Source organism: Plecotus auritus, assembly GCF_963455305.1.
Source record: "Plecotus auritus genome assembly, chromosome: X".
Taxonomy (NCBI): Eukaryota; Metazoa; Chordata; class Mammalia; order Chiroptera; family Vespertilionidae; genus Plecotus; species Plecotus auritus.
Genome location: NC_137784.1, coordinates 93,418,335 through 93,434,973, shown reverse-complemented (window position 1 = coordinate 93,434,973; position 16,639 = coordinate 93,418,335). Strand labels below are relative to the sequence as shown.

Below are 16,639 nucleotides of genomic sequence, written 5' to 3'. Positions count from 1 at the left end.
CAGGAGAGTGCATGTACAGTTGAGAGTGTGGCACAAAATAGAATCCTTCTTAGGAGTGTGTGATTGGACTTTTTGAATTCTTTATATTAGCAAACACATTTGGCAAAACCTATATCTTATCAGGCTAATATAGTTCCCAGTTTTGGGGTCATATTAATAAACATGCATGTGAGCATTTGCCAAATGTGTATATGTTTAGTTCTTGTGTATATGCTTATAATAGTATTTACACTAGTAAATGAGCCCTCAAAGGTTTTTTGATTTTGTAAGCCCCTTTGACAGTGAAGTGATTTCCAACAACTTCCCTTTGAAATATTCTTTTTTTCCAAAAATGATGTATTAAAACATTTTTGTTTAATTTTTTTCAAATGAACTAATTATACATTTGACAAATTACAATGATAATTTCTGATTACAGCCAAAAAGTTTTATTGTGAGAATCACTATAGTTATGTTGAAACATTTCTCTTAATGTGAAAAGGCATAAAATTTCCTTTAAAGACAACTTGTCACTAACCCATCATGTAATGTCAAATGCATCTATAATCCCTTAAAATAAGTATGATTCTTTTGAGAAAAAAAAGAGCCAGATCAAATGCATCATTAAGGAAAAATATGCATACTAAACTATGAAGTCTACTGAGGACATAGGCCATTATTTTTTCTATTAAGGTATTGTATGTGTACATATCTTACCATTGCCCCCCCACCCCACTCCCATACATGCCCTCACCCCCCAATGTTTTGTATCTGTTGGTTACTCTTACATGCATGCATATAAGTCCTTCGGTTGATCTCTTATTTCACCCACCTCTCCCTAAACTTCCCGCTGTAATTTGACAGCCTGTTTGATGCTTTACTGCCTCTGTATCTATCATTTGTTCATCCGTTTATAATGTTTTTTATTATCCACAAATGAGTGAGATCATGTGGTATTTTTCTTTCATTGACTGGCTTATTTCACTTAGCATAATGTTCTCTAATTCCATCCAGGTGCCTACAAATGGTAATAATTCCTTCTTTTTTATGGCAGCATAGTATTCCATTGTGTAGATGTACCATAGTTTTCTGATCAAGTCATCTGCTGATGGGCACCTAGGCTGTTTCCAAATCTCAGCTATTGTAAATTGTGCTGCTATGAACATAGGGGTGCATATATCCTTTCTGATTGGTGTTTCAAGTTTCCTAGGATATATTCCCAGGAGTGGGATTACTGGGTCAAATGGGAGTTCCATTTTCAGTTTTTTGAGGACACTCCATACTGTTCTCCACAGTGGCTGCATCAGTCTGCATTCCCACCAGCAATGCACGAGGGTTCCTTTTTCTCCGCATCCTCGCCAACACTTGTCCTTTGTTGATTTGTTGATGATAGCCATTCTGACAGGTGTGAGATGGTATCACATTGTCGTTTTGATTTGCATCTCTCAGATAATTAGTGACTATGAGCATGTTTTCATGTATCTCTTGGCCTTCCTTCTGTCTTCTTTAGAAAAGATTCTATTTAGGTCAGTTGCCCATGTTTTTATTGGATCATTTATCTTCCTTTTATTAAGTTGTATAAGCTGCCTGTAGATGTTGGAGATTAAACCTTTATCAGTGATAACATTTGCAAATATGTTCTCCCATACAGTGGGGTTTCTTGTTGTTTTGCTGATGGTTTCTTTTGCTGTGCAAAAGCTTTTTATTTTGATGTAGTCCATTTGTTTATTTTCTCTTTGGCTTCCATTGCCCTAGGGGCAGAATCAGTGAAGAAGTTCTTTCACCATATGTCTGAGATTTTGCTGCCTGTGGATTCCTCTAGCTTTTTTATGGTTTCCCGTCTTATATTTAAGTCCTGTATACATTTTGAGTTTATTTTTGTGTATGGTGTAAGTTGGTGATCTAGTTTCATTTTTTTGCATGTATCTGTCCAATTTTCCCAACACCATTTATTGAAGGGACTGTCTTGACTCCATTGTCTGTCCATGCCTCCTTTGTCAAATATTAATTGCGCATAGTGGTTTGGGTCGATATCTGGATTCTCTATTCTATTCCATTGATCTATATGTCTGATCATGGGCCAGTACCAGGCTGTTTTCAGGAGAGTGGCTTTGTAATACAGCTTGAAATCAGGTATTGAGATCCCTCCTAATTTATTCTTCTTATTCACGATTGCTGTGGCTATTCGGGGTCTTTTTTTTTTTTATTCCAGATTAATTTTTGGAGAGTTCGTTCTAGTTCTGTGAAATATGTCATTGGTATTTTAATGGGGAGTGCATTGAATCTATAGATTGCTTTGGGTAGTATGGACATTTTAATGATGTTGATTCTAACAATCACTGAACATGGTATGTTCTTCCATCTGTTTACGTCTTCCTCTATCTCTGTTTTCAGTGTCCTGTAGTTTTCCACGTACAGGTCTTTTACCTCCTTGGTTAAGTTTATTCCTAGGTATCTTAATTTTTTTGGTGCAATGGTAAATGGGATTGCTTTTTTAGTCTCTCTTTCTGTAAGTTCACTATTGGTGTATAGAAATGCCATAGATTTCTTGGCATTAATTTTGTATCCTGCTACATTGCCAAATTCATTTATTAAGTCTGTTAGTTTTTTGATGGAGTCTTTCAGGTTTTTTATGTACAATATCATGTCATCTGCAAATAAGGACAGCTTTACTTCTTCTTTTCCAATTTGGATGCCTTTTGTTTCTTCTTCTTGTCTAATTGCAGTGGCTAATACTTCCAGTACTATGTCAAACAGGAGTGGTGAGAGTGGGCATCCCTGTCTTGTTTCTGTTCTTAGGGGAAATGGTTTTAGGTTTTACCCATTGAGTATGATGTTAGCTGTGGGTTTATCATATATAGCTTTTATTATGTTGCGGTATGATCCTTCTATTCCCACCTTGTTGAGAGTTTTTATCAAGAAAGGGTGTTGGATTTTGTCAAATGCTTTTTCTGCATCAATTGATATGATTATGTGATTTTTATCTCTCAATTTGTTTATGTGATGTATCATGTTTATTGATTTGCGAATATTGTACCATCCTTGCATCCCCGGGAAAAATCCTACTTGGTCATGGTGTATGATCTTTCTGATGTACTGTTGGATCTGATTTGCTAGAATTTTGTTGAGGATTTTGGCATCTATATTCATGAGGGATATTGGCCTGTAATTCTCTTTCACTGTGTTGTCTTTATCTGGTTTTGGTATTAGGGTGATGCTGGCTTCATAGAAAGAGCTTGGAAGTGTTCCTTCCTCTTGAATTTTTTGAAATAATTTGTGGAGGATAGGTTTTAGTTCTTCCTTGAATGTTTGGTAAAACTCACCTGTGAAGCCGTCTGGCCCGGGCTTTTGTTTGCTGGAAGCTTTTTGATGACTGCTTCAATTTCTTCCATAGTTACTGGCACATTGAGCTGTTTAGATTCTTCCTGATTGAGTTTTGGAAAGTTATATTTTTCTAGGAATATGTCCATTTCCTGCAGGTTGTCCCGTTTGTTGGAATAGAGTTGTTCATAGTATTTTTTAACAATCCTTTGTATTTCAGTGGGGTCTGTTGTTATTTCACCTCTTTTATTTCTGATTTTGTTTATTTGGGTACTCTCTCTTTGCTTCTTGGTGAGCCTGGCTAGAGGTTCATCAATCTTGTTTATCCTTTCAAAGAACCGGCTCTTGGTTTTTTTGATCTTTAGTATTGTTTCTTTGATCTCTATGTCGTTTATCTCTGCTCTGATCTTTATTATTTCCTTCTTTCTGCTTACACTGGGCTTTTCTTGTTGCTCTCTTTCAAATTCTTTGAGTTGTAGGGTTAGGTAATTTATTACCATTTTTTCCTGTTTTTTGCAGTAGGCTTGTAGAGCTATGAACTTTCCTCTCAAGACTGCTTTCGCTGTGTCCCATAGATTTTGGATTGTTGTGTTTTCATTGTCATTTGTTGCCATGATGTTTTTTATTTCTTCCTTGATCTCTCTGATAACCCAGTCATTGTTTAATAGCATGCTCTTTAGTCTCCATGTGTTTGATTTCTTTGGATTGTTTTTATTGTAGTTGATTTCCAGTTTTATGCCACTATGGTCTGAGAAGATGCTTGATATGATTTCTATCTTCTTGAATTTGAAGAGACTTTGCCTATGTCCCAACATATGGTCTATCTTTGAAAATGACCCATGTGCACTTGAGAAGAATGTGTATTCTGTGGTTTTGGGGTGAAATGTTCTGAAGATGTCAATTAATTCCATCTGGTCTAGTGAGTCATTTAGGACTGATGTTTCTTTGCTGATATTTTGTTTAGAGGATTTGTCCAATGGTGATAGTGGGGTATTAAAGTCTCCTACTATGATTGTATTGCTGTCAATCTCTCCCTTGATATCCCCCAGGAGTTTTTTTATGTATTTGTGTGCTCCTGTATTTCGTGCATATATGTTTACCAGAGTTATTTCTTTTTGTTGGATTGCTCCCTTTAGTATTACGAAGTGGGCTTCCTTATCTCTTGTTATGTCCTTCACACTGAGATCTAATTTGTCAGTTATAAGTATTGCTACCCCAGCTTTTTTTTCATTTCCATTCGCCTTGAAAACCTTTTTCCATCCCTTCACCCTCAGTCTGTGTGCGTCTTTTTTTCTGAGGTGGGTTTCTTGTAGAAAGCAGATATGTGGGTCTTGTTTCCTTATCCAATCCGTTACCCTATGTCTTTTGATTGGGACATTTAATCCATTTACATTTAAAGTTATTATTGATAGGTGCTTATTTGTCACCATTTTTTTTTTACCCCTGTGTTCCTTCTTCGCTTCCTATTTTTTTTTTAACAGCAAACCCTTTTGCATTTCTTGCATTGCTGGTTTGGTGGTAATAAATTCCCTTTGTCCTTTTTTGTCTGTGAAGCTCCTGATTTCACCTTCAATTTTGATTGATAGCCTTGCTGGGTACAGTATTCTTGGATTCAGACCCTTCCTTTGCATGACTTTGTATATTTCATTCCATTCCCTTCTGGCTTGATGATTTTCTGTTGAGAAAGCAGTTGCTAGTCTGATGGGGGTTCCTTTGTAGGTAACTTTCTGTCTCTCTCTGGCTGCTTTTAAGATTCTTACTCTATCGTTGGTGTTTGCCAATTTAATTATAATGTGCCTTGGCATCGGTCTTTTGGGGTTCATTTTGCTTGGGACTCTGTGAGCTTCTTGGATTTGTGTGGGTTTTTTTCTTCCCTATATCAGGGAAGTTTTCTGTCATTATTTCTTCAAACAGGTTTTCTATTTTTTGTTCAGTTTCCTTTCCTTCTGGAACCCCTATTACGAGGATGTTATTTTGTTTCGTGTTGTCCCAAAGTTCCCTCAGGCTCTCCTCCTGCTTTTTAATTTTTTTTTCTAGTAGTTGCTCTACATGGGTATTTTTTCCCATCTTGTCTTCTAGCTCACTGATGTGGTCCTCTGCTTCTTCTAGTCTACTTTTGATGCTTTCTATTGAGTTCTTTACAGCAGCGATGTCATTTTTCATTTCTTCTTGGTTCTTCTTCATTTCCTCTTGGTTCTTACTCATATTGTCGAATTTGTCTTCCATTGTTTTCAGCCACCTTATGACCATTTCTCTGAATTCTTTCTCTGGAAGGTTGCTTGCCTCCATTTCGTTTACTTCCTTTTCTGGTGATGCCTGCTTTTTCTTTCATATGCGGGCTGTTTCTTTGTCTCCCCATGGTCTCTCTTCTCCATATATCTGGTTATGTAGTTCTCTCTCTCCTGCGTTGATTTATAGGCACAAAATACAACAAACCAGGTACAACACACAAGGCACTGAACAGAAATATATTCATTATATTAATAACCTCTAATAAGGTGACCACCAGAGAAAGGCAAATTAGGGGGTAGGAGAGAAAGAAGAAGAGGAAAAAGAAAGAAAAAAAAGGAGTGTCAAAATGATATTGGGAAAACGAAAAAAAAAGGTAACAGAGACAAGAAAGAGACTAAGAGATAAAGGGGAACAAACTATATATATGGGGAGAAAACTCCAATAGAACAACCACTAATCCCAGTAAATGCCAGTAACCAGTACCTGGGGATTAATACAAACTACAACACCAACTAATATCAAGTGAGGCAAGGGAAACCAGAAGCAAAAATCAAACAAAAACAAAGCAAACAAACAAACAAACAAACAAAAAAAGAATAAGCAAAACAATCTCACAAAAAAGCATAAAAATTCAATATAATTAACATTCAAGCAAACAACTACAAAAGGACAGAGAGAAGAACAATTTTTTGGATAGTTAAGACAGCGAAGAGAGAGGTGCATATGAACTTGGAGCAGGGGATTGGAGATTAGATATATAAGTAGGGTGAAATTTTAACAGGGGGTAAACAGAAAGAACAGGGAAAATCTAAAGCAGGAAAGGGATAAGATAAACAGGACAACAAAAGGGGAAAGGTTAGGAAGAGAGTGATGGCTTAAAGATAGAGTTGAGATAGAGTAAAGTGATGCTAAAGGAAAGATGAAAATAGAATGTAGAACACTAATCCCAAAGTAAAATAAAGAGAAAATAAAATGATACTTAAAAAAAAAGTTAAAATAGTAGTAGTAATAATACTGATTGAAAATAAAAATGTAATGATTAAAAAAATAAAATCAAGTAAGGAAAAAAGAAAAAAAATTAGTTTCTTGAGTAAAAGATGCAAAAAATTAAAATAAAAAAATAAAATGTGCAGTAGTGAAGGTCATTCACTTCCTTTGTTGTTCTGTTTGGCACGCCTGTTTCCCAGTCAGGACAGTATTGCAGTTCCCTGCGTTCCACTGCTCCTCAGTGTTGTAAGCCAGTCCTGATTTTAAGCAGGCGGTGTGTCTTAATTTCTTGTATTCCTTTATTTTTGATTACACAAGAGTCATTTTGTGATTCAGCCCCTGAGTGGCAGTGTTTCTGGATTGACTTCTGGGATCTATTTGGCATCTCTAGCCTGTATTTAGATCCTTCTTTCCCTGTGGCACTCACTACCAGTTTGTGGAAGTGGGCTGCCTCAGAGCTGGCTCTCTGATGGTCACTCCCTGTCTGACCCCCAGGTTCCAGAAAAACAACTTTCCCCTGCAGTCTCCCAGGGTGTCCCCAACTGGGTGATCCTATGTATTGGGCTTAGTAATCAGAAGCAAGGATTTGAAGAGGAAAAAGCCCAAGTGTGCGAATAATGGGTCTGCGCACAAGTGTAAGCAGCTGGCACACTTTTGAAATTCTTAGGCTGTCCCTGCACGTCACATCAAAATGGGTTGCTTTTTAGAGATCCCTTCTGTTAGCAGCTCTGAGGACACCCTTCCACATTCACGGATCACGCCAGCCCCAACAGCCATGGATTTTTCTAGGCACAGACTTCCCTGGTCCTCCCGCTCCCACAAAATGCACGTTTCTCTCTCCCACCAGGACCAGAGACCTCACCTTATCCCAGGCGAAATCTGACCTTTCAGTGGTGGAGTGTAGAGCTCCTGTAAATCCGCATGTTTGCGCCAATTGGGGACCGGTGTTCTGGGGCTCGCAGCTGTTCTGTGGGTGCTGCAGTTGTGGATTTTCAGGCTTCCGATCAGCTCCACTTTCCCTTTCAAGATGGCGCTGTCTCCGCATCTGAGCCCGTATCTCCGGGAGGGGACCCAGCCGCAGTGGGGGCTGCCTGGTCAGGAGAACCCCGTCTAGTAGTCCCGCACCTTCTTCTGGAGTTTAGCTGTCCCTTAACTTGCCAACAAACAGTCCTCGTGCGACCCTCAGCTGTTCTTTCTTTCTGCTCCGGGACAAGGCTTGGAACACGTCTGTCTATTCCACCGCCATTTTTCTCCCTCTTCTGGCCATTATTTTTTAATTCCCCAATTCCTGATGGGGTTCTCAGAATATAGTTTCTCAGTTGATGAGTAGCAAATTGATTTATTAGTTAAATTAGCAACTATGGAGTTATATATGTCAGTTATATTGAGAACAGTATAAAATAAAGGGATAATTTACCAGAAACTGGCTTCTAGATTTTAATTTTATTGACCTTGAAACAACATAATTTAGTACCAAATGTTTAAACACCCATTATAATTGCTAACCTGTGAAGTAGCATTATTTATATCTGATCAGCTATACAAAACTCATTGATTTTTCTTTTGAAAAAGGCAGTGAAAAATCCCAAAGAATAAGGGAGAGACAGCTAATTTAAGATCATGTTTACTAATCTAGTACCATAAATCCAGTCTTAGGACCTCCCAAGGTGCTAGAAGGAGGAAGGGAAGAGGTGAGGATGTTGGGAAAGTAAGCACACTTCTTACCTTGTGGCCCCATATGTGCTCCAAGCAAAGGCTGAGACTGGACAGAAGACAGAAGCTTTGGTTCAGATGTAAAGGAGGCCCTGGAGAAGAGTAGAGTCAGGATTTCCTGGAGCCAGTGCTGGAGTTGGCCTCATGAACTAGGGGGTTTCTTCTTGGCATCCATGTCCTTTTTAATTTCTTCAAGTTTTTTAGCCAGGTTTGGCATGACATAATTTTGAGCCAGATACATTAAAACCAGGTTGCCAAAAGTAAATCCAACCAGGAACTGGAGCATGATGTCAGCGAAGATGGCTCAAAGGGCCCCTTTGAAATATTCTTGGTTATGCTGATTGCTAAATGAAATGGAGAGGTAAAAGGAAAGGAAAAAAAATTATATAGTGATTTCTGAAATGATTCATCACCATGCCTTTCAAGCATTCACAGTTCATTTATTCCTTAGGAAATCTGGAAACTAAAATTCAGGATATGGATTGTATATATTACAACTGGCAATATTTACTGTGCTCTTGGAATCTTGGTATGGATGCCAACTTTGATACCAATTACTACTTGTTTTACTGGTAAGTATTTTTATAATAAGAATTCCATATTAGGAAAATATCTATTAAAGTTAATCCATAGTATGAGTAACTATATTTTCACTTAATTAAATTCATTATATTTTTCAGTGCTGTGTTTATGAAGTGTTTTTTTACAATTATTTGGGTTTTATTTATTTTTTTAAATATATTTTTATTAATTTCAGAGAGGAAGGGTGAGGGAGAGAGAGATAGAAACATCAATGATGAGAAATAATCATTAATCGGCTGCCTCCTGCATGCTCTCTACTGGAGATCAAGCATGCAACCTGGGCATGTGCCCTTCCACCCCCGCCCAGGCTGGGAATCGAACCCTGACCTCCTGGTTCATAGGTCAACATTCAACCACTGAGCCACACCAGCTGGGCTGTTTGGGGTTTTAAATGGGAATAAGTAGGTTTAGGCTGTGGCTTCTGGAAGGTACTCTATGGGTGATATAGGGAGTGCAATCACTGTTTCTATACTAGATTTAATTTTGTATTCTTGAGATAGATGGGAGTTATAACCTAAACAAATTGACATGTTTTTGAAAAAGCAAGTACCTATTAAGACTGGATTCTTTTTCTGACTTTCTCATCGTTGGTAACTATCCCTGAGACTTTGAGACTTAGAGCCAGCTTGAATCTTCTATCTCCTTCATTCCTTAGTTGTTTCATGATAACACTGATCATGTCCTGAAACTCCTTTGCAAGGTCATATCTGTCCTTTACTTTCTGTCTCTTCTGTAAGAATACTACTTTAGGCTCACCTCATCCCAAACCTGCATGATTGCCATAGCACCCCAAATGATGGTCCCTCTGCTGCCAATCTCTCCCTTCCCATTCATTCTGCACATTGTAGCCAAATTTATCTTCCTATACTGCAATATGCATATGCCACTCTTTTGCTCCAGTGGCTACTCATTGCCTCCAGTATAAAATCTAAACTGCCATTCAAGTCTCTGCCTCACTGTATCACTGCCTTTCCAGCATTACCTTTTACTATTACCACTGTGAATGTTCCTCTCCATTTAGACCCATCTTTACATTTTTTCCCTCACACATGGTTATGCTCTTTTTTTAAAAAAATGTTTATTGTTGAAATTATTACATATGTCCCCTTTTATCTCCCATTGACCCCTTAGAACCCGCCCCCGATCTCCCCATCCCCCCAGGCTTCCACCACAGGTTATGTATATCTGCATACAAGTTCTTTGGTTGATCTATTCCCAACCAACCACCATCCCCTGATGTTATGCTCCTTTATGTCTTATGTGCATTGCTATCTGGAATGACCTCTGGCTCTCTCTTTTACAAACTTTTAAAAAAATCTTTATTGTTGAATTTTTCAAAAATATATTTTTATTGATTTCAGAGAGGAAGGGAGAGGGAGAGATAGAAACATCAATGATGAGAGAGAATCATTGATTGGCTGCCTCCTGCATGCCCCTCACTGGGGATCAAACCCACAACCCAGGCATATGGCCTGACTGGGAATCGAACCCTGGCCAGGAATCGAACTGTGACCTCCTGGTTCATAGGTTGACACTCAACCACTGAGCCACACCGACCAGGCTCTGGCTTTTCTGATGTTAATCTCTCTCTCTCTCTCTCTCTCTCTCTCTCTCTCTCTCTCTATCTCTTTAATCCTCACCTGAGGATATTTTTCCTATTGATTTTTAGGGAGAGTGGAAGGGAGAAGGAAAGAGAGAAACATTGATGTGAGATAAACACATCAATTGGTTGTCTCCTGCATGTGCCCTGACCAGGACCCTGGCCAGGGAGGAGTCTGCAACCAAGTACATGCCCTTGACAGGAATCAAACCTGGACCCTTTGGTCTACAGGCCAATGTTCTATCCACTAAGCCAAACTGGCTAGGAGGTTTATCTCTTTTTTTTTTTTTCAAATTTTTATTAAGGTATTATATGTGTACATATCTTACCATTGCCCCCCACCCCCACCCCACTCCCATACATACCCTCACCCCCCAATGTTTTGCATCCGTTGGTTACTCTTATATGCATGCATACAAGTCCTTCAGTTGATCTCTTATTTCCCCCACCTCTCCCTAACCTTACCACTGTAATTTGACAGTCTGTTTGATGCTTTACTGCCTCTGTAACTATCTTTTTGTTCATCAGTTTATAATGTTTTTCATTATCCCCAAATGAGTGGGATCATGTGGTATTTTTCTTTCATTGACTGGCTTATTTCACTTAGCATAATGTTCTCTAATTCCATCCAAGTGCCTACAAATGGTAGTAATTCCTTCGTTTTATGGCAGCATAGTATTCCATTGTGTAGATGTACCATAGTTTTCTGATCCAGTCATCTGCTGATGGGCACCTAGGCTGTTTCCAAATCTTAGCTATTGTAAATTGTGCTGCTATGAACATAGGGGTGCATATATCCTTTCTGATTGGTGTTTCTGGTTTCTTAGGATATATTCCTAGGAGTGGGATTACTGGGTCAAATGGGAGTTCCATTTTCAGTTTTTTGAGGAAACTCCGTACTGTTCTCCACAGTGGCTGCACCAGTCTGCATTCCCAAGAGCAGTGCACGAGGGTTCCTTTTTCTCCACATCCTCGACAACACTTGTCGTTTGTTGATTTGTTGATGATAGCCATTCTGACAGGTGTGAGATGGTATCGCATTGTTGTTTTGATTTGCATCTCTCGGATAATTAGTGACTTTGAGCATGTTTTCATGTGTCTCTTGGACTTCCTTCTGTCTTCTTTCGAAAAGATTCTATTTAGGTCCGTTGCCCATTTTTTTATTGGATCCTTTATCTTCCTTTTATTAAGTTGTATAAGCTGCCTGTAGATGTTGGAAATTAAACCTTTATCAGTGATACCATTTGCAAATATGTTCTCCCATACAGTGGGGTTTCTTGTTGTTTTGTTGATGGTTTCTTTTGCTGTGAAAAAGCTTTTTATTTTGATGTAGTCCCATTTGTTTATTTTCTCTTTGGCTTCCATTGCCCTAGGGGCAGTATCAGTGAAGAAGTTCTTTCGGCATATGTCTGAGATTTTGCTGCCTGTGGATTCCTCTAGTATTTTTATGGTTTCCCGTCTTATATTTAAGTCCTGTACCCATTTTGAGTTTATTTTTGTGTACGGTGTAAGTTGGTGATCTAGTTTCATTTTTTTGCATGTATCTGTCCAATTTTCCCAACTCCATTTATTAAAGAGACTGTCTTGACTCCATTGTATGTTCATGCCTCCTTTGTCAAATATTAAATGCGCATATTGGTTTGGGTCGATATCTGGATTCTCTATTCTGTTCCATTGATCTATATGTCTGTTCTTGTGCCAGTACCAGGCTGTTTTGATGACAGTGGCTTTGTAATACAGCTTGAAATCTGGTATTGAGACCCCTCCTACTTTATTCTCCTTTCTCAGGATTGCTGTGGCTATTCGGGGTCTTTTTTTATTCCAGATGAATTTTTGGAGAGTTCTTTCTAGGTCTGTGAAATACGCCATTGGTATTTTAATGGGGAGTGCATTGAATCTATAGATTGCTTTGGGTAGTATGGACATTTTAATGATGTTGATTCTACCAATCCATGAACATGGTATGTTCTTCCATCTGTTTACATCTTCCTCTATCTCTTTTTTCAGTGTCCTGTAGTTTTCTACATATAGGTCTTTTACCTCCTTGGTTAGGTTTATTCCTAAGTATCTTAATTTTTTTGGTGCGATGGAAAATGGGATTGCTTTTTTAGTCTCTCTTTCTGTAAGTTCACTGTTGGTGTATAGAAATGCCATAGATTTCTTGGTGTTAATTTTGTATCCTGCTACATTGCCGAATTCATTTATTAAGTTGGTTAGTTTTTTGATGGAGTCTTTCGGGTTTTTTATGTACCATATCATGTCATCTGCAAATAAGGACAGCTTTACTTCTTCTTTTCCAATTTGGATGCTTTTTATTTCTTCTTCTTGTCTAATTGCAGTGGCTAATACTTCCAGTACTATGTCAAACAGGAGTGGTGAGAGTGGGCATCCCTGTCTTGTTCCTGTTCTTAGGGGAAATGGTTTTAGTTTTTGCCCATTGAGTATGATGTTAGCTGTGGGTTTATCATATATAGCTTTTATTATGTTGAGGTATGATCCTTCTATTCCAACCTTGTTGAGAGTTTTTATCAAGAAAGTGTGTTGGATTTTGTCAAATGCTTTTTCTGCATCAATTGATATGACTATGTGATTTTTATCTCTCAATTTGTTTATGTGATGTATCACATTTATTGATTTGCGGATATTGAACCATCCTTGCATTCCTGGGATAAACCCTACTTGGTCATGGTGTATGATCTTTCTGATGTACTGCTGGATCCTATTTGCTAGAATTTTATTGAGGATTTTGGCATCTACATTCATGAGGGATATTGGCCTGTAATTCTCCTTCATTGTGTTGTCTTTATCTGGTTTTGGTATTAGGGTGATGCTGGCTTCATAGAAGGAGCTTGGAAGTGTTCCTTCCTCTTGAATTTTTTGGAATAGTCTGAGGAGGATAGGTTTTAGTTCTTCCTTGAATGTTTGGTAGAACTCTCCTGTGAAGCCGTCTGGCCCCGGGCTTTTGTTTGCCAGAAGCTCTTTGATGACTGCTTCAATTTCTTCCATAGTTACTGGCATGTTGAGCTGTTTAGATTCTTCCTGATTGAGTTTTCTAGGAATATGTCCATTTCATCCAGGTTGTCCAGTTTGTTGGAATAGAGTTGTTCGTAGTATTTTTTAACAATCCTTTGTATTTCGGCAGGATCTGTTGTTATTTCACCTCTTTCATTTCTGATCTTGTTTATTTGGGTCCTCTCTCTTTCCTTCTTGGTGAGCCTGGCTAGAGGTTCATCAATCTTGTTTATCCTTTCAAAGAACCAGCTCTTGGTTTTGTTGATCTTTTGTATTGTTTCTTTGGTCTCTATGTCGTTTGTCTGTGCTCTGATCTTTATTATTTCCTTCCTTCTGCTTACACTGGGCTTTTCTTGTTGCTCTTTTTCTAACTCTTTGAGTTGTTGGGTTAGGTAATTTATTACCCCTGTTTCTTGTTTTTTGCAGTAGGCTTGTAGAGCTATGAACTTCCCTCTCAAGACTGCTTTTGCTGTGTCCCATAGATTTTGGATTGTAGTTTTTTCATTGTCATTTGTTGCCATGATGTTTTTTATTTCTTCTTTGATCTCTCTGGTAACCCAGTCATGGTTTAATAGCATGCTGTTAAGTCTCCATGTGTTTGATTTCTTTGGGTTGTTTTTATTGTAGTTGATTTCAAGTTTTATGCCACTGTGGTCTGAGAAGATGCTTGATATGATTTCTATCTTCTTGAATTTGAAGAGACTTTGCCTATGTCCCAACATATGGTCTATCTTTGAAAATGACCCATGTGCACTTGAGAAGAATGTATATTCTGTGGCTTTGGGGTGAAATGTTCTGAAGATGTCAATTAATTCCATCTGGTCTAGTGAGTCATTTAGGATTGATGTTTCTTTGCTGATTTTTTGTTTAGAGGATTTGTCCAATGATGATAGTGGGGTATTAAAGTCTCCTACTATGATTGTATTGCTGTCAATCTCTCCCTTGATATCCCCCAGGAGTTTTTTTATGTATTTGTGTGCTCCTGTATTTCGTGCATATATGTTTACCAGAGTTATTTCTTCTTGTTGGATTGCTCCCTTTAGTATTATGAAATGGCCTTCCTTATCTCTTGTTATGTCCTTCAGTTTGAGATCTAATTTGTCAGAGATAAGTATTGCTACCCCAGCTTTTTTTTCAGTTCCATTTGCCTGGAAAACCTTTTTCCATCCCTTCACCCTCAGTCTGTGTGCGTCTTTTTTTCTGAGGTGGGTTTCTTGTAGACAGCAAATATATGGGTCGTGTTTTCTTATCCAATCCGTTACCCTATGTCTTTTGATTGGGGCATTTAATCCATTTACATTTAAAGTTATTATTGATAGGTACTTATTTGTTGCCATTCCTATTCTTTACCCCTGTGTTACTTCTTTGCTTCCTGTTTCTTTCTTTCTTTCTTTCTTTTTTTTTTTTTTTTACAGCAGACCCTTTAGCATTTCTTGCATTGCTGGTTTGGTGGTAATAAATTCCCGTAGTCCTTTTTTGTCTGTGAAGCTCTTGATTTCACCTTCAATTTTGATTGACAGCCTTGCTGGGTACAGTATTCTTGGATTCAGACCCTTCCTTTGCATGACTTTGTATATTTCATTCCATTCCCTTCTGGCCTGATGAGTTTCTTTTGAGAAAGCAGTTGCTAGTCTGATGGGGGTTCCTTTGTATGTAACTTTCTGTCTCTCTCTTGCTGCTTTTAAGATTCTTACTTTGTCGTTGGTGTTTGCCAATTTAATTATAATGTGCCTTGGCGTCGGTCTTTTGGGGTTCATTTTGCTTGGGACTCTGTGAGCTTCTTGAATTTGTGTGGGTTTTTTCTTCCCTATATCAGGGAAATTTTCTGTCATTATTTCTTCAAAGAGGTTTTCTATTCCTTGCTCAGCTTCCTTTCCTTCTGGAACCCCTATTATGCAGATGCTGTTTTGTTTCGTGTTGTCCCAAAGTTCCCTTAGACTCTCCTCCTGCCTTTTAATTTTTTTTTTTCTAGAAGTTGCTCTACTTGGGTACTTTTTTCCATCTTGTCTTCTAGCTCACTGATGCGGTCCTCTGCTTCTTCTAGTCTACTCTTGATGCTTTCTATTGAGTTCTTTACACCAGCGATGTCATTTTTCATTTCTTCTTGGTTCTTCTTCATTTCCTCTTGGTTTTTGCTCATATTGTCGAATTTGTCTTCCATTCTTTTCAGCCACCTTATGACCATTTCTCTGAATTCTTTCTCTGGAAGGTTGCTTGCCTCCATTTCGTTTACTTCCTTTTCTGGTGATGCCTGCTTTTCTTTCATATGCAGGCTGCTTCTTTGTCTCCCCATGGTCTCTCTTCTCTGGGTGTCTGGTTATGTAGTTCTCTCTCTCCTGGGTTGATTTAAAGGCACAAAATACATCACTACCGGGTACAACTCACAAGGCACTGAACAGGAATGTATTCACGATATTAATAACCTCCAATAAAGGTGACCACCAGAGAAAGGCAAATTAGGTGATACGAGAGAAAGAAGAAGAGGAAAAAAGAAAGAAAGAACGAAAGAATGAAAAAAGGAGTGTGAAAATGAAATTGGGAAAAGGGAAAGTAAAGAGAAAAAAAAAAGTAAGAGAGACAAGAAAGTGACTAAGAGAGAAAGGGGAACAGACTATATATATTGGGGATAAAACTCCAATAGAACAATCACTAATCCCAGCAAATGCCAGCAACAAGTGCCTGGGATCAATACAAACTACAACACCAGCTAATATGGAGTGAGGCAAGGGAAAGCTGAAGCACAAAACAAACAAAAAATAAACAAAAGAAGAATAAGCAAAACAATCTCACAAAAAAGCATAAAAATTTGGTATAATCTACATTCAAGCAAACAACAACAAAAGGACAGAGAGAAGGACAAGTTTATGGATAGCTCAGACAGTGAAGGGAGAGGTGTATGTGGACTTGGAGCAGGTGATTGGAGATTAGATATGTAAGTAGGGTGAAATTTTAACAAGGGGTAAACAGAAAGAATAGGGAAAATCTAAAGCAGTAAAAGGGTAAGATAAACAGGACACTGAAAAGGGGGAGGTTAGGAAGAGAGTGATGGCCTAAAGGTAGAGTTGAGATAGAGTAAAACGATGCTAAAGGAAAGATAAAAATAGAATGTAGAACCCTAATCCCAAAATAAAATGAAGAGAAAATAAAATGACACTTAAAAAAAAAAAAAAAGATAAAATAGCAGTAGTAATAATACAGATTGAAAATAAAAAT

The 16,639-nt window shown here is 38.1% G+C and overlaps 2 protein-coding genes across 2 annotated transcripts in view; one reads left to right on the top strand and one right to left on the bottom strand.

The window, feature by feature from the left end:
- IL13RA2 (interleukin 13 receptor subunit alpha 2) overlaps window positions 1–16,639 on the top strand; it is a 94,567-nt gene that overhangs the window by 65,223 nt on the left and 12,705 nt on the right. Inside the window, exon 5 of the mRNA XM_080652364.1 lies at window positions 8,684–8,804. Within this exon, the coding sequence (XP_080508490.1) occupies window positions 8,684–8,804 (121 nt within the window). The remainder of the gene's footprint in view (window positions 1–8,683; window positions 8,805–16,639) is intronic.
- On the bottom strand, window positions 8,375–8,518 carry LOC308239597 (short transmembrane mitochondrial protein 1-like; the record flags this gene model as incomplete). Its single annotated transcript, XM_080652365.1, has 1 exon — window positions 8,375–8,518. The coding sequence occupies one exon, from the start codon at window positions 8,516–8,518 to the stop codon at window positions 8,375–8,377; it is 144 nt and encodes a 47-aa protein (XP_080508491.1).